At 44.9% G+C, this 25,991-nt stretch overlaps 2 protein-coding genes across 2 annotated transcripts; both read left to right on the forward strand.

Annotated features, from left to right (window-relative positions):
* The first annotated feature begins 11,439 nt into the window (after positions 1–11,439).
* LOC124662305 (probable NADPH:quinone oxidoreductase 1) lies at positions 11,440–12,135 on the forward strand. Its single transcript, XM_047200156.1, has 2 exons — positions 11,440–11,548; positions 11,627–12,135. The coding sequence occupies exons 1-2, from the start codon at positions 11,440–11,442 to the stop codon at positions 12,133–12,135; spliced, it is 618 nt and encodes a 205-aa protein (XP_047056112.1).
* Positions 12,136–14,526: 2,391 nt separating this feature from the next.
* On the forward strand, positions 14,527–15,254 carry LOC124662306 (probable NADPH:quinone oxidoreductase 1). The gene is made up of 2 exons (XM_047200157.1): positions 14,527–14,635; positions 14,746–15,254. The coding sequence occupies exons 1-2, from the start codon at positions 14,527–14,529 to the stop codon at positions 15,252–15,254; spliced, it is 618 nt and encodes a 205-aa protein (XP_047056113.1).
* The last annotated feature ends 10,737 nt before the right edge of the window (positions 15,255–25,991 follow it).

Raw genomic sequence — 25,991 nt, forward strand, 5'->3', positions numbered from 1 at the left:
TTTAGTAGAGATCATCCAAGTGTGATTTGTCCCTTTCATGCACATTCAATGACGAGATAATCAGTAGATATCATCCTTCCTAGGATTCTTGTATACACTCCTTCAGCAACTCCAATGGATAATATAACGACATTAGTGGTAAGAGATATTTCTTCTCCACCCACAGAAAGTTCTCAAAGATTTAAAGACACATAAATATCTTTAGACATAAGACAGAACTCAGACATAATATGGCAACGAGCATACAAAATTTTACCATTTATATAAAATTTTCTGTAGGGAGCCAACTTGAGGGTTCAGAATTTATTGAAACATGATCATAATTTTCACGAAGCAGATTATACCATTTTTTAAGCAAGTTGTAATTGTATCAAGAGTATTTAATCTAGCATAAATGCTCACAATGGATGAATCAAAACTACTAGGTGTGCTATATGTTGCAATCAACTTTTTAATGGCATTATAAGTTTGATCTCCATCACAATGAAGGAAATCTCCTCCTACTACAGTGTCCAAAGCTTATATATAACAAAGAACAAGACCAAAGTAAAAGCTACTAAGAAGCACGCCTAGAGTCATTTTAGGTTCAGTTTTATCATAAGATTTATTAATTCTAGACCCTGCTTCTTTAAAACTCTCCTCACTCCCTTGTTTGAAAGTGAAGATCATTTCCTCATGTGACATAGTAACATGACTAGACATAGAAGCAACTTAAAATAGAAACTATTTTTTTGTGTTTTGATATATTGAAGCAAACAAGACAAAGTAAAATAAACTAAGCAAAACAATAACAAAGTAAAGAGATTGGAGATGAGAGACTCCCCTTGCAGAAATCCTATATCTCCCCGTCAACGGCGCCAAGGTAGCTTGATGTTGCGTAGATTGCACACCATTGGAGAACCCCAAGAGGAAGGTATGACCAGCACAATAGAAAGTTTTCCCTCAGCAAGAAACCAAGGTTTAATCGACCAGTAGGAGAAAGGCGTGAATTCTGAAGGTGTTGCTAGCTGACTTGTGGCAAGGCGCACTACCGGCATTAGCAACAATGTGGAACCTGCACACAACTCAACCAAAATACTTTGCCCTAAGTTACAGTGAGGTTGTCAATCTCATCGGTTTTGCTGAAAACAAAGGATTAACCGTATAGTGTGGAAATATATGTTTGTTTGCAGTGGAATTAAAGAGAACAGTGCTTGCAGTAAGTAAATAGAACGGATGATTTTATCAGTGTAAAAGAAAGGACCGGCGTTCACAGTTCACTAGAGGTGTCTCTCCATAAAGATAAATAACATGATGGGTGAACAAGTTACGACTGGGAAATTGACAGAATAAAGACCATACATGACAAGATGATTACTATGAGATTCATTTGGGCATTACAACATCATACATAGACCGTAATTCAACTGCGTCTATGACTAATAATCCACCTTCCGGTTATCATCCGAACCCCTTCCAGAATTAAGTTGCAAGCAATAGATTATCGCATTAAGCAATGTGTGTAAAGTAAACAATTGGATTATCGTTAGACAAAACATTGTTGTTTTCTCCCTAGTAGCAACAACACATCTACAATCTTAGAAGTTATTGTCACTCTTCCAGAAAACTAGAGATATGAACCCACTATCGAGCATAAATACTCCCTCTTGGAGTTACAAGCATATACTTGACCAAAGCATCTACTAGCAATGGAAAGTATGCAAGATCACAAATAACATATGACAAGTATATAATATATCTCAACATAGTATTAATTATTCATCGGATTTCAGCAAACACAACATGTAGCATTACATAAAGATGATCTTGATCATGATAGGCAGCTCACAAGATCTAAACATGAAGCATAAATTGGAGAAGACAACCATCTAGCTACTGCTATGGACCCGCGGTCTAGAGATGAACTACTCACGCATCACTTCGGAGGCGGGCATGGCGATGTAGAGGCCTCCGGTGATGATCTCTCTCTCCGGCAGGGTGCCAGGAAGAGCTTCAGAACCCTCCCGAGCTAGGGTCGGCGATGGTGGCCGCGATGAAACTTTTGTTCGATGGAGGCTCGGGTATTTAGGTTTTTCCCGAGATCGTGAATAAATAGGTGGAAGGGCGAGGTCGGTGGGTGCCTGGGGGCCCACACCACCCCATGGCGCGGCCAGGGCCTGGGCCGCGCCATGGCCTAGTGTGGTCGCCTTGTGTCACCACTTCGTCTCTCCTCTGGACTCTGTCTTTGTTACAGTAAAATAGGAAATTCAGCTTTTGTTTCGTCCAATTCCGAGAATCTTTCCTGTACAACATTTCGGAAATACAAAACAGCAGAAAACAGGGAACTGACACGGTGGCATCTTGTCAATATGTTAGTGCCAGAAAATGTATAAAAGTGCAATGAAGTGTAAACAAAACATATATAAATTGGTGTAAAACTAGCATGGAGCATCAAAAATTATAAATACGTTTCAACATATCAGACGGCAGCACCATCGGTGGGCACCGGGACGTCCGAGACAGCGTGGCAGAATGGTAGGGCCGGGGCCTCGTAAGGCACCGTGGTGAACCCGGCCAGCGAGGGGATCGGCGGATCGGAGAGATTGGTCGGCGGGGTCGACGGCGCAGGTGTCGAGGGCGTAGAGAACGACACCATGGGAGCCAAGGGCGCGAACGTGGGCGGCGGAGGCGGAAAGAACCCGCCGTAGAACGCCGCTTAACCGAGGGGTAGCGGACGCGATGACATAGTGAACGGCACCATCTGACTCGTGGTACCCGAGGCGAGCAGCGACGCTAGGAACGACGAATGAAGGGGGCGTCGAGGCAGGGTGGTAGAGGCGGGTAGGGGTGGTGGTGGTGGGCAGTGCAGAGGAGGAGGCCGAGGCTGCACCCGGCACAGTCATGGCGGCGGCCGAAGGGAGCAGCGGGGGCGGCCAGAGAGGGAGTGGGGCGGCGGCTAGGGTAGGAAGTTTAAACCTACTCAGATACAATGTTAAACGAGAGACACATGATGTTTTGGGTGGAACTGACACAGCTTTCCGGGGCGTGGCCTATCTCATTATATAGAGGTACCAATGTGTATTTACAGGTTACATGTTACATATACAGGAAATATACAGTCCAACAGTCATTCTAGCCGAATTCCCTCCCTGACACTTAATCGTGCCCGCCGTTAATTTTCTGGCGCGACTTTCACCCGAATCAATTTTCTTTCCTTTCTAGCATGGAGATATAAATAATAAGGTGGGATCCGTTTTGGATGACTTCTTCTCCCATGCATGTGCTGCTTAGTTTTTGCATGAAGTTCTCCCTTCGACATGCTTATAAAACATATAGAAGGTGATCCACATGCATGCATGTGTATGTCTGAGCAAATCTCTCTTCTTTCATTTTTTTTGAGCTAGCATGCATGTCCTTGTCTAATCTTTTTTTTCACTCCTAGTACATGTGCAGGCGGTTAATGAAGATGGTACAGCGAAAGAATCTCTCTCAAATCTCTCTTCCTTTTATTTTTATTTAACCTTCTTTCTTCGCTCCTTGTATTTCCTTTATTCTAATTTTATCAATTCCCTTTTGTCAATTTCGTTTTTAGTGTTGTTATTATGTTGTATCAAAATTAATATTACTTGTACTATTTTTTAGTTCCTTTTTTAGGTTAGTTGTTTTTAAAAGGGAAATAACGGGTGGTAAAATCACTTGCAACTCAAATAAACTACAACTTGCAACTCACATCAATGAATAAATTCACCACAAATGAACCAACACTTTTAAAATTTATGTTATTTTGAATTACCTTGTGACCAAAAAATATTTTTCTAAAATATTCTAAATAAAATTAGCTTTCCTGGAAGGTATTTTTTCGCATTTATTGTTGATAAAAAAGCGTACATACGGTTGATAAATTATAAGTTATAAAGTCATATTTTACCATTGATAAATAATGAGCAGTGTGTAGATAACTTAATGAGCTAAAAAGTTGCTAAAATATTCTAAATGAAATCGGGTTTGTGGTCAGTTACTTTTCACATTTATCCGTTGATAGATAGCGGGTAGATGGTTGATTACTTTTTGACTTAAAAATAATTTCCAAAATATTTTAAATGAAATTAGCTTTCTTGGTTGGTAATTTTTCGCATTTACCGTTGATAAAATGGCGGACAATGGTTGATAAATTTTTTCTGGAATAACTTGTGAGCTATAAAGCCACCATAATACACAAAATGATATTAGCAATTTGGGTTCGTAACTTTTCACATTTACCGTTGATAAATAACAAGCCGGGTGTGGATAAAATATTTGAAATGAAATCAGGTTTTGGGGTCGGTAACGTTTCGCATTTACCCGTTGATAGATATCGGGCAAATGGTTGATTACTTTGTGACTTACAAAAAAACGCCAACATATTTTAAATAAAATTAGGTTTCTCGGTCTGTAATTTTCCGCATTTACCGTTGGTAAAAAGGGGGACATACGGTTGATAACTTGTGAGCTATAAAGCCACCAAAACATACAAAATGGTATAAGCATTTTGGGTTCAGTAACTTTTCGCATTTACCGTTGATAAATAGCAGTCGGAGAGTTGATAATTTTTAGCTAAAAAAAGTCCCAAAAGTATTCTTAATTAAATTAGGTTTTTGGGTTAATATTTTTTCACATTTACCATTGATAAATAACGCTTAGAGGTTTGACAACTTGTGCGCTAAAAAGTGGCTAAAATTTTCTAAATGAAAATAACTTTTGGTCGATAACTTCTCACATTTTAGTGTTGATAAATAATAGGTAGAGGGTTGATAACTTGTGAACCAATAAAATATTAACAAAATATTCCATATGAAATTAACTTTTCAGGTTGATAACTTTTTAAATTCACCATTGATAAATCACTTATTTGTGGGATGATAACTTTTAGCTCGAAAAAAAGTTGGCGAAACATATCAACATGGGTGCTAGTTTTGAAGATCTCGTCGAGATGGGTTATTGATAAAAAAGTATCTTCAAATCGAGTTGTAATTTGAGAGATAAAATACTCTAAATCTTTGAATTAGGAAATATTCTTTCCGACAAAATTATATTCGTCTCATACTGAATGCATGCAAAACTTTCATAAATAGAAAATTTTGTAAAAAAAGTTGCCAGAAAATAATATATCGTTTGATAACATGTGAGCCATGAAATTCGTCAAAAATATTTTAAATGAAATTAGCTTTTAGCATTGATAATTTTTTACATTTATCGTTGATCACTTAAGCACAGAGGGTTTACAATTCAAGTAGAGATGGTTGATCACTCTTAGCTTGAAAAAATATTGTCAAAACATATTAATAATGGTGTTTGTTTTGAAGATCTCGTCGAGACCAACTTATTGGTGAAAGTGAATCTTAAATCAAAGTGATAGTTTGGAAGATAAAACATTTTAAATGATGGTTTATGTTGCATGCATTCGTTGTGTAGCCCTAGTTTGCGTGCGATGATTAACCCCACCCAACCGAGCATGAAAAATAATGGAGGAGAGATGAGAGAATCTTTAGTTCAGGTGACGCTAGGAGAAAAGGAGAAGGAGCCTTGAGGTGGTCCATCCTTTGTTACATGTATGTGCTCTCTTCCTACCATGCTAATTCGCATGCATTGATTACCGTCGCTAATTAGGAAAATGGGAGGCATGCAAGCATTTGTCGTTTAGCAAGAAACGGAAATAAAATAGGTGGATATATTTCTGTCAGAAAGTGACCGCTGGGGTGCCCCTAGCGTTCGACCGCTAGCTAGGGATGTCCCATTCTAGCGCGCTTACGGATGGATGGAATCCACACTCGTCTCTACATCTTCGAGGGCGAACCAGACCTTTGTCTCAGACTATTTGATGATTTCATAAATTTTTGTTAGAAGGGCCATCGGTCCGCAATTTTGCTTTATACATCATAATATGACCCAAATGGCCATTCTACAAATTAAAACACATGACCTCTTGCAAATTCTTTTTCAGGTTCTGACCCGGTGATCCCTCCAAGACTTGCAGAAATAGTTGTCAAAGTTATGATTCTAACGTGCAGTTACGACCTAAATTAGGTGGAACAATTTTACAATTATAATAGATAGAATTTAGATTTTACGATTCATGTAATTGTGATACTACAATTTGTGAACCTACAATAGAAAGAATGAAATAAAGAAACCAAATTCTCTTTTAATCTTGGGTGCAGATGCTAAAGGCACCGGAACTTTTTTGAAAAAACAAATGTCACAAAAATTCTAAACAAAAATTCCAAATGCACATGTCAACATTCTATGTGCGCATGCCAAATTTCACGGAAGCCGACTTTTTTTTTCATTTATATGTAAAAATGAGAGGCCACCCGAGCAAGGATGCCGCCGCCTGGCCGGTGGCACCGACCCGCCCACCGCGTGCAGCTACCTCCACGGAAGCCGTCCTAGATGCACATGTGAAGTCGCCGCCGCAACCTCCGCTCCCAGCACTTTTGGCACCGGGGACCGCCGTCACTGTGGCCAACGGCCGCGACAAGGAAGCCACCCGAAGGAGCTCTTGGCGGCGGCTAGGGTTCTGCCCCGATGTCGCCCTCGCTACAGAACGCTGTGCGTACCAGTTTGGTTCCCCCCCCCCCCCTTAGCTCAAGCGATTCACGATCCCATTTAAGTTGTATAACTACCCCAAATTCATTACTTTCAAATGCAAGAATAAGCCGTAGTGTGTCCGAACAAAGTGCGCAATGTATTTTGTGAGTCAATTCTTAAGCCCCTTTTCGTAGCCTAAACGATTCTTGAGTTCATGTAAGTCTTGGAACTCCGCTAAATACAACTACTATTTAATGCAAGAAAAAATTCAATCAGGTGTCGAAACAAAGGGAACAGGGGAAGTAACATTGACGCCATCGATGACGTTAATTGGATTACTCCTCGTCGCGGCAGCTGAACTTTATACAGAAAACACTTGTTTATTCTGCCCATCTACAGGCCTGATTGCTAGTGATAATATTGTGAGATTAAACCAATGATCGGGATTCGGGAATACGATATGAGGCCATCGATGACGTATAATCTCTCACTGCGGCAGCCTGTATCGCTCAAAGAAACATCCGTTCGTGCAGAGTGCAGAACAAAGATAGATTTCCACACAAGTAGGACATGATATGTTTTCGGTTCTAAAAAACGACAGTCTCAGTGTCAACACCCGGATTTTTAAGTCCAGATGCCTATTATGTCATTCATCGCAATCCCAGGATAATGTTGTTGCAAGGCATAATAGTCGAATATCACAGTCATTATTTATTACAAACCATAATGTCTTACAATCTTGAATCACATGATTCATCTTACACCAATAGTTGATCTTTCAATCAACAACATACACAAGTTCATACATAGCGGAAGCGTAATAATAACGGGACTCTCTAGTCCACAGGCCAACATTTGACGTCAGAAACTCCTAGTTGTCGTAGGCGTCCTGCTGATCATCCTCGTGATAGTTCTGTTCCTCCTCGTACTCTGGCCATTTGAATAGCCAGGGACAAAGCCGTAAGTACTTCAAGTACTTGCAAACTAATACTATTGTAAGATGCAATTTAAAGGTACTAAGCTCTAGTTTAACTTGCATAAGCCAAATTTTAGTTCACAAGCTTGGATCATGTGCTAACTAACATAAATGGGAACATTAGTGTCATTCCCACATCATTGGTTAAATATCCCAATACGTCACCAAGTCATCATTCATATCTACTAAAGCTTTCAAAAATCTGACACCGGAAACTGTATGGCCCTTCCAACCGTCCGTAACCGTGGACACGGCTATTCGAATAGATTTACACTCTGCAGAGGTTGCACACTTGTGCCACAACATTTGATTTCATCCGTCGAAATAACTCCGAGTCACCGTAACACAGTACGCGGATCATCAACCGTAACCTTTCACTTACACATCCTAGTATGAGCACCTCTCCCCATGAGCTTGGCCTCCCAGTGAAAACCAACTGTTGACCTGGGAACTGCACAGGGCTTGGCCGTACAATTTTCACCTCAATTCACATCATATCTTAACAACGGAGGCAGCCTTGGCATAACCCCTATGATGTGTGTTCAGAGGGAACTCATACTAAAATCTATAAACTTCCAGTTAAGCCCTACCCATAATCAGGTATTGTGGGGGTACTCAAAAATTGGAAAGGTATCGCATTCAAACCAATATCAGGGTTTTATCAGAAATCACTATCTTCTCTTGTTCACCATCAACTTCACATCATTCAATGGAATGCTTCACCATTCCAAAGTTTCAACAGGTCATATGTCCCATCTAGAGTAGTCAACTTTTAGTATTTAGCACTAGCACTAATCATGAGGGGTGCTATATTGCTTTGCTGACTTTGCTACTCTTGTAGTTATATTCACTATACCATTTGATATCAACTTAGTGAAAACCAACAAGTAAAACTTGTTTAGTATAAAGGTAGAATAGGATGGTAATGAATAAAGATAAGAATCATGGTGCCTTGCCCAAGGAGGGCTTTGCACTTTGCAAGGGTATTAGCTTGCCTTGGTAGTTCTCTAAGTTTTCTTCTTCCTCTTCTGGGTAGAATTCTCCTTCCTCTTGGTAATCTCCAAGTGCTAGCGTCTAAATTTGAATACGAGGTATAATCACTAAGCAAGCTCAAAAGCTATACTAAGCACATCATTACTTCACACAAACTAGGCTAGGCACACACATAAAATAATTAGGTGTATTGGTTTTCTTTGTTAAAGAAAAGTGATTTCCTTTCATGGCATATGTAGTTAATAGATTTCTATTTAGTCCTTGAGAGAAATAATTTCCTCTCATTGAAATCTTCTTAAGATTTAACTTCTCAAATAATCATACATGAATTCATATTGACCTAAGTCAAACATTCATTATCATTATTTGAGAAAATGATTTAAATGAGGTAGACCACCTCATATCATTTAAGAAACTCTTCAAATGATTTAAATCTCCAAATGTTCATATAGGAGAGTTTGAACCAGAGGTGCAAACATCACATGAATTCATTTGAGACCAAGATTTAAGTGAAGTAAAAATACTTCATGAGATTTACATAATAGTTTTGGACAATATCACTTAACTAAACTAGCCCTATTGTCCATTAATTAAACTAGGGCATGATCATGCAAAGTGACCACACCATTTTCTTGCAGAAACAATTAGTGTAAGTCAAATGTGAGCTATAGGAGTTGGAACTAACTTAATATCTATTTTGATTGATTTTTAAGAATTGTTTGAATGTGCAAAACTCTCTGGCTTGATCTTTTTGTCACATTATTTCTACAACAGATATCAAGGTGAGACCAGTGCCAAGTTGTAGAACTTTTCCCTAGCTTTCTAACAATATAAAGATTGTTAAATTTGGCCAGGCCAAACAGATGCTATGGATTTTCAAAGTTGGAACCAGTATTGAACTTAAATGGATTTGGAAAATTCGAATTTGAATTACTGGGCTACGCGGGAAAGCTAACTGGGCCCAAACGTTTAAAACAGCCCAAGGCCAGCCCACCACGCATCAGTGCACGCGCGGGCCGCCTGACAGTGGGCTCCACCCGTCAGTCACTCATAACGCCCGAAGCGGTACGAGCGATGCGGTGCGTTGGATTAGAACAGGATCTAACGGTGCACAGGCATCATCGTCGACGGCGAGAGAGAGGCTTGCCGGCGATGCAGGTAGGGGGTCTGAGGGCTTACGGTGGCTCCAGCTAGGGTTGGCAGTATGCTCGACGAGGTTGTAGACGACGGCGAAGCAGCCTGTAGCAGTGGCGTCGTCAGGGGCGGCCTCCTTCTCCGGCGATTGTTGCAGGGCTTCCGCGGCGGTGATGCGTCGATTGGGCGGCGGCAGTGGCTAATCGAGCATGGCGAGGTGCTGGGGAGGTCGAGGAAGAAGAGGGGAGGGTGGTGGTGTGAAGAGATGGTCGAGGCGAGGCCTCCTTTTATAGGCGCGATGGTGGCCGGGGTGCTGCGGCGAAGTCGACAAGGGCGCGGCTTCTCCGGGGGTCTAGGGAGCTAGGCGACGACGGGGTCGTGTTCACCGCGTCACCGCGGTCCTTGGAGCGTCAACGGCGCAATAAATGGCGGCGTACGGTGGTCGGGAGCGTCCGTGTACTGTCGCGGCCGTGGCGGGCGCGTTCGTCCTCTCCGGCGGCCGTGGTCGCCAAGGCAGGACGTCAGCTTGTCCGGCGAGCTCCGCGTGGCGAGGGAAGTACTACGGCGCGCGGATGTGGTCGGGTAGGGCGAGATTCGGCGAGCGCCGCGTGGCCGTGTCCGTGCGCCAGTGACGTCGCCCATGCCGCTCGCGGCGTACCTGGGACGTACTGGGCGCGCGTCGCCCGGCCCTCTCGGCGTCCATCTGACCAACGGCGGATACTGGCGATCTTCTGGGATCCTTGGCGAGCTCCTGGACATGGTGGCCGTGGCGATGGTGAAGAGAGAAAGGGGGAGGCGTGTCGAGGTGGAACGGGACCGGCATGGCCATGGCTAGGCCATGTTTTGGTCGAGTCCATGTCGATATTTTGCATGGGCTAGGTAGGTTTAGGTCTGGGGAGTAGGGCTAGGTCCAGTGAGGGTCAAGTTTTGGCCAGATTTGATCACATTTTGAATTTGGTGAATCTTACATATGTTTCAATGTCTCCTCTTCTCTTGATCATAGCCATTGATCCATAATGAATTTGATACCATGATCTTTACAAAAGTTGTTCACCTTGTTGGGTACTTGGATGACATGCAAAGAGTTGGATTTGTTTAGTTTAGAAATTTTGAAATAGAGAGGCTCAAAGTGGTGACCAGACTATAAAAGTCACAAGTGACCATTATCATATGTGGTCCTATTTTTAATTCTAAAATTGATTAAATTGATATATCTTTGATTCTTAAAGTTGTAATTACTATTTGATATCATTTTACAAATATTGGTGAAGATCAAATAGGTCTAGGGTCAAATTTACAAAAATGACAGACCATATGTTAGGGTTTTTAGGGTTTTATAATAATTTTTGATTTCTTTCTCTTTTTGATAGATTTGATTTATGATGATCACTTGATCACTTTAGGGTTTTGGAGTTCACCACATACACTAAGTAACAAACATCATGGCATATCACTCAAAACGCACAAGTCCTATGCATGGTACTATATGCAAAGTAAAAGTTTTTGTTGGTTCTAAAATTTGGATAAGTGGAATTGTTCTTCTTCCTTTATTTAAAATTTGGGATATTACACTCAGGTAGCATGATATGTTAGTCCAGACTGGTAGCCGGTGGTCGCGTCAGCGAGCATGACGTTCACGATGACCTGGCCGATGAAATTCAGTCGTCTATTTAGTCGGTCTCCTCCCCAACACCATAGATCAGACAAGTGACCTCCGGCATCAGTAACTCGACCTACTCACAGAGTCTGTCGTAGCACAGCAGCCCGAATCGGACCCGAGATCAAGAAGCATGGGAACCGTGGCGGCGCCAGCGTCATCGAAGCCCACCGTCCTCCGCGTGGCCGCCTTCAGCGGCTCCCTCCGCAAGGATTCCTGGCACACCGGCCTCATCCGCGCCGGTAAACTCATTCATCCAAATCATTCATCCTGGAACCGTCTCTTGTCTCTTGATGGTTTGTCTTTTCTCCCAAATGTAGCCGAGGAGCTGTGCGAGGAGTCCATCCCGGGCCTGATCATCGACCACGTCGACATCTCCAACCTACCCATGGCCAACCCGGACCTCGAGACCGACGGCGGAGACGGCTTCCCGCCGGAAGTCGAGGCCTTCCGCGCCAGAGTCCTCGCCGCCGACTGCTTCCTCTTCGCCTCGCCCGAGTACAACTACTCCGTCACCGCCTCGCTCAAGAACGCGCTGGACTGGGCGTCGAGGGGCAGTGTCAAATGCTGGGCTGACAAGGCCGCAGCAATAGTCTGCGCGGGATACGATTTCAACGGCGGGAGGGGGTCGCTCCACCTCCGCCAGATCGGGATCTACCTCGACATCCACTTCATCAACAAGCCGGAGCTCCACGTGAGGATGTACGATGACCCGCCCAGTTTCGACGCCGACGGCAGCCTCACTGACGCAAAGAACAGGGAGCGGCTCAAGAAGGTGCTCCTGTCGCTCCAGGCCTTCGCGCTCAGGCTCCAACCCAAGCAAGCCTAAGTGGTGAAGAAGAAACCCGGAAAGAGCGCTGCATTACTATCCTGTTCCGAGTTCGTGCACCATTGTTGTGGTTTTACTCTGCATTATACCCTGCGTCGTATTTCTGCACAAGTGTTTCCGGTCTTTTAGACAAAAGGTATTGCTAGTGTAAGCGTGTGACAGCAATAAATCGCTAATGTGTGCTATGTTTTGCTTAGCTTAATGAATTAGTATTTTGTGCTGTCAGTATGATTCCAACATTCTTTTATCTATTTTTCTGTTACCACGTTCTATTGTTGTATCTGTGATGCTGGGTCAGCTAGACTCCTCATGTCTCTGAACGGTACCCTTTTTTTTAACCTAAAGGCCAACCTAGTAGTTTTAAAGATTATTCGATGATTTGATTTAATTTATATACAAGCGTGTTCGATTCAATTACTGCACAAGTTTTTTTGTGCTCTTCTAAGCGTGTGATAGTAATAAGTCGCTAAATATTTGCTCAATGTTATGCATCCAGTACTATGCTTTGCTTTGCTTCGTAAATTCAACATTTTTTGGTCTTCGCACTATTACATCATTTTCAGTATCCATTTTTTCTATTCCCACATTTTTTGCGCATCTGTGGTGCTGGGACAGCTAGACTCCTGAAGTATCTAATCCATTTTCTTTAGATTCAAGGCCAAGATGGTCGTTTTAATGATTACTAGACCATGATTCGGTTTAATTATACATGGGTGTATTTGGTTCCCTCCAAAGCGCGGGGCAATTTTTGCGTGTTTGGTTGCATCCACATGTACGCACATTAGGGCATGCATCACATGTTCTCAAAGTAGCCCAAAACTTGACCCTCAAGGAATGGCTGAATCGGCAGTTTCCGTGGGACAAACCCGGTGAAGAGCACAGAGGGACGCTTATGCATGCGTGGGGGTAGAGAGACAACGCGACATTTCAGAGAGTACACCCCATAAGTCCCCTCACCGCTCAATCTTCGCCATATTAGTCTCCTCCTTCTCACTCTCTCACCCTCAACAGTTGCACTCTCGCCGACACATCCGAAGTACCACCCCAACCAGCGGAGAAGGAAGATTATGCAAGCATGGCCAATTGTTTGGAATAGACTGAAACTTCCCATCTCAAGTTTGGGGATAATTCGCCTTTTTTAGCACTCCATAATATTGAGACTCTTTGAACGGCTGTGTGCATCTTCGCTATGCAGAGGTCGGGTGTAATTACTTTTTATGAGTAATAAAGCGCCCATTATCAAAAATAAATCTCATGAATTGTATGTGACCGTCCATGGCTGCCGAGGGTGGAACTACAAAAGGACACATGTGCGGGTTTGTGGAGAAGGGTGTCGATTATCTTGGATCATCAACTAGGCCCCATACACATGTTCATGGGTTTGTCGCTATAGTTCGTGTTATCCACGACGACGCTGGTGGCCGGAGCGAGGTGGTTCTTATGGAGCGAAGACGTTGGTTCAGAGGTGGTGTATATGTCGTTCTTCTCTGACTTCATCGATGGGAGGTGGCGTATCTTGGTACAAGATAGTACGGGGACGTCCCCCGATCGATATGCCACAACGACATGTGCTTCGCTTTCTGCAGCAGCCTGTTCATCGACTCGCAAAGCCTTGTTGGCGCCAATACATTTTTGGTACTTGCAATGGTGGAGGCTCGACTCTTTTCGGCGGCGCCGGAGTCGGGCGGTGAAGGCTGGCTATGTTGGGTGCAGAAAAATCCTAGAGATTGTTTTGTATTTCTCGGTCTTTTCAAATTTTATCTGCACAGGTGTTGCTTCGCTTAACTTGATTTTTGATTAATAAAATATATGATTTCTCTAAAAAAAGACCAAATTTCAACGGTAACGTTGACGCCATCGATGACGTTAATTCGATTACTTCTTGTTGCGACGTCTGAACTTTATACATCCGTGGTGGCCTCTTGGGGGGAGATGGGTAGCCAATGCTAAAGCAGAAAGCACTTGTTTATTCTGCCATCTAGAGGCCTGATTGCTACTGATAATATTGTGGAATGAGGGAGCCAATGATCGGGAATATGATATGAGGCCATCGATGACGTATAATCTCTAGCTGCGGCAGCCTGTATCGCTCAAAGAAACATCCGTTCGTGCAGATTGCAGAACAAAGACAGATTTCCACACAAGTAGGACAAGAAAACGACAGTCTCTGGTGGCTTGATTTGTTAGTCCAGAGTCCAGACTGATAGCCGTCGGTCGCGTCAGCGAGCATGACGTTCACGATGACCTGGCCGATGAAATCCAGTCATCTATTTATTCGGTCTCCTCCCCAACACCAGAGATCAGACAAGTGACCTCCGGCATCAGTAACTCAACCTACTCACAGAGTCTGTCATAGCACAGCAGCCCGAATCGGACCCGAGATCAAGAAGCATGGGAACCGTGGCGGCGCCAGCGTCAGCGACGCCCACCGTCCTCCGCGTGGCCGCCTTCAGCGGCTCCCTCCGCAAGGATTCCTGGCACACCGGCCTCATCCGAGCCGGTAAACTCATTCATCCAGATCACGGTTTCACCGGTGCAGTAGACGCACACACCATTCATCCTGGAACCGTCTGTTGTCCCTTGATGGTTTGTCTTTTCTCCCAAATGTAGCCGAGGAGCTGTGCGAGGAGTTCATCCCGGGGCTGATCATCGACCACGTCGACATCTCCAACCTGCCAATGGCCAACCCGGACCTCGAGACCGACGGCGGCGACGGCTTCCCGCCGGAAGTCGAGGCGTTCCGCGCCAGGGTCCTCGCCGCCGACTGCTTCCTCTTCGCCTCGCCCGAGTACAACTACTCCGTCACCGCCTCGCTGAAGAACGCGCTGGACTGGGCGTCGAGGGGCAGTGTCAAATGCTGGGCTGACAAGGCCGCGGCGATCGTCTGCGCGGGATACGACTTCAACGGCGGGAGGGGGTCGCTCCACCTCCGCCAGATCGGGATCTACCTCGACATCCACTTCATCAACAAGCCGGAGCTTCACGTGAGGATGTACGATGACCCGCCCAGTTTCGACGCCGACGGCAACCTCACCGACGCAAAGAACAGGGAGCGCCTCAAGAAGGTGCTCCTGTCGCTCCAGGCCTTCGCGCTCAGGCTCCAACCCAAGCAAGCCTAAGTGGTGAAGAAAAAACCCGGAGGAAGCGTATGTAACCATTACGTATGTGCTGCATTACTACCATGTCCCGTGTTTGTGCACCATTGCTGTACTTTTACTCTGCATTACTATACCCTGCGTCGTATTTCTACACAAGTGTTTCCGGTCTTTTAGACAAAAGGTAGTGCTAGTGTAAGCGTGTGACAGCAATAAATCGCTATTGTGTGCTATGTTTGGCTTAGCTTAATAAATTAAATATTTTGTGCTGTTAGTATAATTCCATCATTCTTTTATCTATTTTTTTGTTACCACGTTCTTTTGTTGTATCTGTGATGCTGGGTCAGCTAGACTCCTCATGTCTCTGAATCCTTTTTCTTTACCCTCAAGGCCAACCTAGTAGTTTTAAAGATTAGTCGATGATTTTATTTAATTATATACGAGCCTGTTCGATTCAATTACTGCACAAGTGTTTGTGCTCTTCTAAGCGTGTGACAGTAATAAACCGCTAGAGATTTGATCAATCCTATGTATCTAGTACTTGCTTTGCTTGGTAAATTCAACATTTTCATAGTTATTCAACATTTTATGCTCTTCGCATTTATTCCATCATTTTCATCATCCTTTTTTTTTCTCTTTCTATTCCCACGTTTTTGGCATATTTGTGTTGCTGGGACAGGTCGACTCCTGATATCTCGAATCCATTTTCTTTATCTTCAAGGCTAAGATGATTGTTTTAAAGATTACTAGACCATGATTGATGGTTTGAGAACATATGGACAATTCTATGTTATGTTAAAAGATGTATTTTTATCTGGGGTGTAATGGGCTACATAAGTTTTGCTTTTTAACCCTTATAAGCTTGTGGCATGTGAACGTTACATTTTGGCTGCATTCCGTTGATCGTTAGCTGACTTTGTCTATCTAGTTAGTCGAAATGGCAGTGGAAAGAAAGGTCCTGGTATATTATGATTTTCAGTTACCATAAATTATGTTTTGTAATTAATAAAAACAACGAGTTGGCAATGTAGAAAAGAAAATTGTATCTCAGTTGCCAACTCGATGTCTTTTCTTCAACTACTTTTTTTTACGCATCGGATGCTTGGTATCCATGAGCATGAATGAATTATTTGACATGTTCGTTGCTACAAACCTACAGTAGCCCCGTTTGTTCTCTCTACATCAGTATAAGAGAATTGCATTCGGTGCTTGAAGGAAAGAAGGACCGGCGGCAGCAGTGGCAAGAAGTAATTGACTCTATATGTAGACATAGCTATTAAATTGTTTTGATCATGGTCAGCCTCTAAATTTATTTTGTATGTTGGTTCATACACACACTGGTAGAAAAACAGGCTTCCGGTGAGCCCCATAAGTCGCGAAGCTGTAGGAACCGCGACTAATGGGACCTTTAGTCGCGGTTCGGGAGGCGAACCGCGACCAAAGGCCTGGGCCCAGGGCGCTCGGTGGCCAGCCGGTGCACGTGGGGGCTTTAGTCGCGGTTGGCCAGGCCAACCGCGACTAGCAGTGCCCGAGGGCCTTTAGTCGCGGTTGGCCGGCCAACCGGGACTAAAGCCCCCCCCCTATATATACCCAGCCAGCAGCCAACACTTAGCCATTTGGAGCCATTCTCTTCACAAACTTCACAAGTGGGTGTTAGGTTTGCTTTTGGTTCCTCTTATGCACATAAGGTGTTTGATGAAATGCCCCAAGAGCATGAAACAAACATGATATGAAGTGTTGGAGCCACACTTGAGCTTTCTCATTTATTTTTTCCTCCTCGATCGCGGTTAGCAACTTGAACCTTTGATGTGTCTTTGATAAAATATGCATGTGTGTGTAGTTCATTGTTTAATTTATATTGTTTGTAGCTAGTTAGTTTAACAAATGCATGATGGTTAATTATATATTTTATATTATAATAATGCAGATGAATCGACAATGGATGTACGGTAACCGACTCTCCGGCGAGTTCAGTACAGGTTTGAAAGATTTCCTCGTAGTGGCTAATGCGAACAAGCAGGGGGGTTTTGTTATCTGTCCATGTGTTAACTGTAAAAATCAGAAGGGTTACTCTTCCTCAAGAGATGTTCACATGCACCTGCTTCGGCACGGTTTCATGCCAAGCTATAATTGTTGGACCAAGCATGGAGAAAGAGGGGTTATAATGGAAGAAGATGAAGAAGGGGATGATTTCATCGATGAAAGCTATCTTGCTCATTTCGGTGATACTTTCATGGAGGATGCTGAAGGTGAAGGGGAAGGTGAAGGGGAAGGTGAAGAAGAGGCACGTGATGATCCCGTTGATGATCTTGGTCGGACCATTGCTGATGCACGGAGACGCTGCGAAACTGAAAAAGAGAGGGAGAATTTGGATCGCATGTTAGAGGATCACAGGAAGGCGCTGTACCCCGGATGCGATGATGGTCTGAAAAAGCTGGGCTGCACACTGGATTTGCTGAAATGGAAGGCACAGACAGGTGTAGCTGACTCGGCATTTGAAAACTTGCTAAAAATGTTGGAGAATATGTTTCCAAAGAATAACGAGTTGCCCGCCACTACGTACGAAGCAAAGAAGGTTGTCTGCCCTCTAGGTTTAGAGGTTACGAAGATACATGCATGCATCAACGACCGCATCCTCTACCGCGGTGAATACGAGAATTTGAATGAATGCCCGGTATGCACTTGCATTGCGTTATAAGATCAGAGGCGATGACCCCGGTGACGATGTTGAGGGCCGGAAACCCGGGAAGAGGGTTCCCGCCAAGGTGATGTGGTATGCTCCTATAATACCACGGTTGAAACGTCCGTTCGGGAACAAAGAGCATGCCAAGTTGTTGCGATGGCACAAAGCGGACCGTAAGTCGGACGGGGAGTTGAGACACACCGCAGATGGAACGCAATGGAGAAAGATCGACAGAGAGTTCAAAGATTTTGCAGCTGATGCAAGGAACATAAGATTTGGTCTAAGTACGGATGGCATGAATCCTTTTGGCGAGCAGAGCTCCAGCCATAGTACCTGGCCCGTGACTCTATGCATCTACAACCTTCCTCCTTGGTTGTGCATGAAGCGGAAGTTCATTATGATGCCAGTGCTCATCGAAGGTCCGAAGCAACCCGGCAACGACATCGATGTGTACCTAAGGCCATTAGTTGATGAACTTTTACAGCTGTGGGGCAGACCTGGTGTCCGTGTGTGGGATGAGCACAAAGAAGAGGAATTTGACCTACGAGCGTTGCTTTTCGTAACCATCAACGATTGGCCTGCTCTTAGTAACCTTTCGGGATCTGTCAAATAAGGGATACAATGCATGCACGCACTGCTTACATGAGACTGAAAGTGTACATTTGCCAAATTGTAAGAAGAACGTGTACCTTGGGCATCGTCGATTTCTTCCGAAAGGTCATCCGAGTAAGAAAGAAAGGCAAGCATTACAACGGCAAGGCAGATCACCGGCCGAAGCCTGCGGAACACTGCTGGTGCCGAGGTATTTGATATGGTCAAGGATTTGAAAGTCATCTTTGGAAAGGGTCTGGCGGACAATCGGTTCCGAAGGGAGCCGACGGGCACGTAGCCATGTGGAAGAAGAAATCTATATTACGGGAGCTAGAATATTGGAAAGTCCTAGAAGTCCGCTTCGCAATCGACGTGATGCACGTTACGAAGAATATTTGCGTGAACATCCTAAGCTTCTTGGGCGTGTATGGGAAGTCAAATGATACAAAGGAAGCACGGCGGGACCAGCAAAGTTTGAAAGACCACGATGACCGGCATCCGGAACGGTTTCAAGGTCGTGCCGGCTACGCTCCGACCAAAGAAGAGAAGGTCATCTTTTTTGAATGCCCGAGCGGTATGAAGGTCCCGTCGGGATTCTCGTCCAATATAAAGGGAATAATAAACATGGCGGAGAAAAAGTTCCAAAACCTGAAGTCTCACGACCGCACGTGATTATGACGCAATTGCTTCCGATTGCTTTGAGGGGCTCCTGCCGGAAAATGTTCGAGTAGCCATTGTGAAGCTATGTGCATTCCTCAATGCAATCTCTCGGAAGGTAATCAATCCAGAAGTTCTACCACGGTTACTGAACGATGTGATCCAATGTCTTGTCGGTTTCGAGTTGGTGTTCCCGCCATCCTTCTTCAATATTATGACGCACCTCCCGGTTCACCTAGTCGATGAGATTTCCATTCTCGGTCCTGTATTTCTACACAATATGTTCCCCTTCGAGAGGTTCATGGGAATATTAAAGAAATATGTTCGTAACCGTGCTAGGCCGGAAGGAAGCATCGCCAAGGGCTATGGAAATGAGGAGGTAATTGAGTTTTGTGTTGACTTTGTTCCGACCTTAAGCCGATTGGTCTTCCTCAATCGCGGCACGAGGGGAGACTAAGTGGAAAAGGCACGATCGGAAGGAAATCAACGATATGTATGGATGGCCATTCTCCGACCGAAGCACACCACACGGTTCCGACCAATTCCAGCTTGGTGGCTCCGTACTTTGAGAAACACAAGAATATTTTACGCTCGGACAACCACAGGAAGCCTGAATCCTGGATTAGGAAGGCCCACATGGAGACTTTCGGCGGTTGGTTGAGAAAACATTTAATGAGTGACGATCATGTTGTAGATCAGTCTGTACATGTTGGCCAAGACACCATCTTCGACTATAACGACTTTCCAAGGGTACGAGATAAATGGGAATACATTTTACACGATCGCCCAAGATAAAAAGAGCACCAACCAAAACAGTGGTGTCCGCTTTGATGCAGCAACCGAGAATGGGCAAAAGGTCACATATTATGGTTACATAGAGGAGATATGGGAACTTGACTATGGACCCTCCTTTAGGGTCCCTTTGTTCCGGTGCAAATGGTTCAAGCTAACGGGAGGTGGGGTAAAGGTGGACCAGCAATACGGAATGACAATGGTGGATTTCAACAATCTTGGTTACCTTGACGAACCATTCGTCCTAGCGAAAGATGTCGCTCAGGTTTTCTATGTGAAAGACATGAGTAGCAAACCGAGGAAACGGAAAGATAAAAAACGATCAGTACATCATGCGATGATCCAAAGCGCCACATTGTTCTTTCAGGGAAAAGAAACATCGTGGGAGTGGAGGACAAGACAGACATGTCAGAAGATTATAATATGTTTGCTGAAATTCCGCCCTTCAAAGTGAACACCGACCCAAGCATTAAGTTAAATGATGAGGATGCTCCATGGATACGGCACAATCGTAAGCAAGCAGGGACACAAGGGAAGAAATGATGTGTAATAATTTATTGTACCAAACTTTGTTGAATGAATCATGTGAATTATATTACCCGTGATGTGTTTGGTGTCCATTTTCGAATGATTCAATTGACTCGAGATAGCACTGATGATACATGAAATTTGGAGTGACTAAGTCATACTCCTGCATACATGAAATTTGGAGTGACTAAGTCATACTCCTGCATACAGGAAATTTGGAGTGACTAAGTCATACTCCTGCATACATGAAATTTGGAGTGATTTAGTCATACTCCTGCCTAGGCGTATAATATGCATACTCGTAGTCTTCATAGCCGCCGCCGTTGTACTCGGTAGTCGTCGCCTTCTAAGTTGCCGGCGTCGTCGTCGCTGCTGTCGTCGGCTGTCGTCGGGCGGCGCTCGTGGCTCGAACCGAGGGTAGCGCAGGCGGGGGATATCGCCGGCCGTGATGTAGTCCATGACGCTCCGCGAGTCCGGCCGTACCACCATAGCCGACGGCCGGCCTCGTGGAAGTTTCCGGGAGGCGGACCGTCCTCCTCATACCACGGCGAGCGCCCTCTCACGCCGATTGATGAAGAAGGCGTCCCAAGTATGCTGGTTATCGGGATGCCAGCGGGGATTCATCCGCTGCTTCGGCGTGAGGTCGAGGTAGTAGTGGTTCGTGATGGCCGCCCGGCGCGCAGTACCATGAGGGACGGGAGGGACCGGCACGCCGCCGGCGCTTAGGCTCCAGCCGGCGGGGACGCGGTAGCCCGGTGGGCAAGGGTAGTTCGAGGCGCAAAGCTCCTCCACCTGCTGGTAGGTTAGAGTGGGTGCGGTGGAAGCCATGAGAGAGTGATGAGAGATTGTAGAGATGTGATAATGCTGGCCAAGCCGGGCTACATATATGTAGTGACAAATGGCGGGAAAAATGGGAGCGGGAAGACGGGGAGGCGGGAAGAAAGTGGCGGGAAGAAAGAGGCGGGAAGAAATTGGCGGGGAAGAAATGGGCGGGAAGAAAGAGGCGGGAAGACAGGGAAGAAATGGCGGGAAGAGGGGGTCGGCGGAAAGACAGAGGGGGTCGGCGGAAAGACAGAGGCGGGAAGAGGGGGTCGGCGGAAAGACAGAGGCGGGAAGAGGGGGCCAACGAGAAGACAGAGGCGGCCGGGAAGAAATTTTGAATTGAATTAGTTTTATTTTTATGAATTTTTTGATAATTTGTATTTTTAAAATTTTGAATTGAATTAGTTTTATTTTTCTGAATTTTTTGATATATTATTTGTATTTTTAAGATTTTGAATTGAATTATTTTTATTTTTATGAATTTATTGATATATTATTTGTATTTTTAAGATTTTGAATTGAATTAGTTTTATTTTTCTAAATTTTTTGATGTATTATTAGTATTTTTAAAATTTTGAATTGAATTAGTTTTATTTTTCTGAATTTTTTGATATATTATATGTATTTTAAACATTTTGAAATGAATTAGTTTTATTTTTCTTAATTTTTTGATATATAATTTGTATTTTTAATATTTTGAAATGAATTAGTTTTATTTTTCTGAATTTTTTGATATATTATTTGTATTTTTAAAGTTTTGAATTTAATTAGTTTTATTTTTCTGAATTTTTTGATATATTATTTGTATTTTTAAAGTTTTGAATTTAATTAGTTTTATTTTTCACATTTAGAAAACGAAATAATTTCGAAAAAGGCCTTTAGTCGCGGTTGGCCAGGCCAACCGCGACTAAAGGTCGTTTTCCGCGGGAACCTCAACCGCGGGGCGAAAAAAGGCTTTAGTCGCGGTTGGGGTCACCAACCGCGACTAAAGGGGTACCTTTAGTCGCGGTTGGGGACCCCAACCGCGACTAAAGGTGGGTCCTATAAAAACTTGCCGCGCGAACCGCCACGGCACTTCTTCTTCTCCGCGCGATCCAGAGTACTGCTGCGCTCCTCGACGCCGCCGCCCTCGACGCCTCCGCCCTCGCCGACGCCCGCTGCTGCCGCCACACGCCGACGCCGTCTTCCGCCGCCGACGCGAAGCTCGTACGTCGCCGTCATCCGCCGCCGCGCGCGCCTCTCCCCCGGCCTTCTCTCACTTCGCGCGCGGCGCCGCCACACTACCGCGCCGCCGCGCGCTGCTCTCGGGCGCCCCTTGACGCCGCCCTCGACGCGCTGCTCTCCCGCGTTGCGCCGCCGCCGCCACACGCCGCGCCGCGCCGCCGGCCGGTTACCGCCGTCGATCCGAGCCACCGGCCAGAGAGAGAAGGGGGCCGGGGAGACCCGCGGAGAGAGAGAGAGAGGCCGGAGATCAGAGAGGCTGCCCCGGCCCTTTTTTTTTAGTTTTTTTTCTTGTTAAAAATATGTGTGTACTAAAATTTCACTTAAAAAGGAACTAATTAAAATTTGACTTAAAAAACTAAATAATTGATACTTAAAATTTACTAAATATATAATTGAGACTTAAAATTTTGAGACTTAAAAAACTAAAAAAAGACTTAAAATTTGAGACTTAAAATTTGAGACTTAAAAATTTGAGACTTAAAATTTGAGACTTAAAATTAACTAAATAATTTGAGACTACAATTTGACTTAAAAAACAAATAATTGAGACTTAAAATTTAAGACTTAAAATTAACTAAATAATTTGAGACTACAATTTGACTAAATAATTTGAGACTACAATTTGACTTAAAAAACAAATAATTGAGACTTATAATTTCCCCACCGGCGCCACACAGACAGGGGGAGAGGGAGGCCGGCGGCCGGCCGGGGGCGCGCGCCACACACACACATGCAATCGCTAGGCGCCCCTGCCTCTCTCGTTTTTTTGTTTTGTTTTTTTTTGTTTTTTTAACTTAACTAAAAATTTGTATACTAACAAAATTTTGACTTAACAAAATTTAACAAATATGTAATATATAGTATAATGTATATAATTTTGTACTCCCCTCGAAATTTTGACATAACAAAATTTTACTTAACAAAAATGTGTTAGGTTAACAAAAATTTACACATGTAATAGTAACTAAAATTTTACTTAACAAAATTTAGACTTAATGTAACTAAAATTTGACTTAACAAAATTTAGACTTAATGATCAAAATTTTACTTAACAAAATTTAGACTTAATGATCAAAATTTTAACTTAAGAAAAAATTTACACCGGTCTCTCGGTCACCGCCACCGGTCTCTCGGTCACCGCCACACCGGTCTCTCGGTCACCGCCACACCGGTCTCTCGGTCACCGCCGCCGCCGCCCTCGCCCATGGCACCGCCACCGCCCTCTCGGTCACCGCCACACCGGTCTCTCGGTCACCGCCACCGGTCTCTCGGTCACCGCCACACCGGTCTCTCGGTCACGCGGTCACTGCGTCCCCCTTTCGCCACCGCCACCGGTCTCTCGGTCACGCGGTCACTGCGTCCCCCCTTTCGCCACCGCCGTCGCCCTCTCTCTTTATATGTAGAAGAGATATGATAATGCTGGCATATACACAATTAATTTGTTTTGACTACATGTTTTCAGGACTGACATATGGCGGACGATAGAGCTGACCCGATTCTGGCCAACTATGATCCGGACGCTGAAGACCATATGTTCGGCATCATAAAAGGCGATATTCTATATGTGCCGACCGGAGAAGAAGAAGATGATATCTCTTTTTATCTGAACCTGGACGGTGAAGATGAAGGGCGCCGTCGAGCAAGATGATGCCGAAGAAACGTCGATAAACGACGATCTTCAATTGGAAGTAGCAACCACCTCCGGCGCCGAGGTATATATATATACATATTGAGCGTCCGGTGATACAAACTAACCGATTTGAATAAATGTGTGTGTACTAACGCGCGCGACTCTCTTTCTTATTTTAGCCCTCGGCCGGATCGTCGAAAAAATCGAGTACGTCGTCAAAGCGTGGCGCAACCAAGACGATGAAACCAAACGAAACATGCACCATCGAGGTTGTCGATGAAGAAACCGGCAGGCCGCCGGAGCCCAGCAAGAACGCCACCAAGTTTATCGGCCAATGCGGAGCCGTTGTTAGAGACAACGTCTCGATCACCGTCCGAGAGTGGAATGAGCCAAAGAAGGCACGTCTTGGTTTCACTTTTGTCGCTAAGAGAACAAAAAAAGATTGCTTCAACAAGCTTATGGAACATTTCGTTCTACCTCCGGAATACCGCAAATACGATGAGGCGGGTAACAAGATTCGGGAAAACAAGGAGAGGTGCAAGCTAGTCAAACGAGTTCGCTCTTTCTAAGATGGCCAACGCATTCCGGAAATACAAGCAAAATCTAGCCCATGACTTTGTCAAGCAGGGCAAGACTCCGGATTTCAAAGGACAATATGAGAAACTGCAACGTGATTGGCCAGATTTTGTGAAGCAAAAGAAATCGGAGCAGTTCCTTGAAATATCGAAAAAAAATAAGGAGAATGCGGCCAAGAAGGAGTACAATCATATTATGGGGCCAGGAGGGTATCGCTTTTGGCAGCCTAAGTGGGAGAAGATGGAGACCGAGGCCGAGGGCGCGAGGAATCCATCCGAGTACGGAGGGATGGGACCCAAGGGCCAAAAGGCTGGTGGTACGGGCATGGGGGATCGCTGAACCCGGAGACATGGGAGTGTGTTTATCGGGGCAAAATAATTACACCCACCCAAAAGCTTATTGAGGCAATGAGGGATGCTCAAGAGGGAGGATCAAGTTCAACGGAGAGAACGACGCCACGACAAAAGCCCTCGGGAATCCTGAACACGGAGGACGTATACGAGGCATGGGGCCCATTCCGTGGAAAGTAGGGTTCCCCCAGAACGATGACCCGTACGGTTACAGAAGCCGTAAGAGAAAGATGGATCGGGATGTAGATGTTGTGGCGAAGTTGGTAACGGAAATGGATGTGATGAAGAAAACCGTGAGTGTACTAGTCGCCGAAAGAGATGCAGCTCGGGCGCAGCATGAAGATCATCCAATGGATCTCGGAAGCCAGCAGCGGAGAAGAAGCAGCGTGGCTTCCACGGAGGCCTCACCGGGCTGGTGCACCGACGATCGAAATTACTGCACCGGAGCCTGCGGTGGTCGAAATTACTGCACCGGAGCCTCCTCGCTACCCCGTGGACGATATAAAGGAGATGAAAGCATGTCATCTGTATTATCCTATCGGGAACATGTCCATGGGTAGCCATCGGCAGTGCTTTACCACCTGGAGCACTCCACCACAACAACCCCATTCAAGATGGCTATGCTCATGTCACGGTGGAGGAGATAGTCCAAGGGTTTGAGGACCTGGACATTGACATTGCTACACCTGAAGGGGTGAAAAGACTTGGAGATGTCAAGCGCCAGTTCATTCTATGGCAGAAGAAATTTATCAAGTTTCCAGGCGAGGCGCCAACAAGTCCACCCCCCTACGGTGGTGGTGGTGGCGGTGGCGGTGGCGGTGGCGGTGACGGTGGCGGTGGCGGTGGTGGTGGTGGTGCTTCACCTACACCTCCTTCACGTCAGCCGACGCCGCCCCCCAATTCACCTC

Source organism: Lolium rigidum, chromosome 6 (assembly GCF_022539505.1).
Source record: "Lolium rigidum isolate FL_2022 chromosome 6, APGP_CSIRO_Lrig_0.1, whole genome shotgun sequence".
In the NCBI taxonomy this organism is placed as follows: domain Eukaryota; kingdom Viridiplantae; phylum Streptophyta; class Magnoliopsida; order Poales; family Poaceae; genus Lolium; species Lolium rigidum.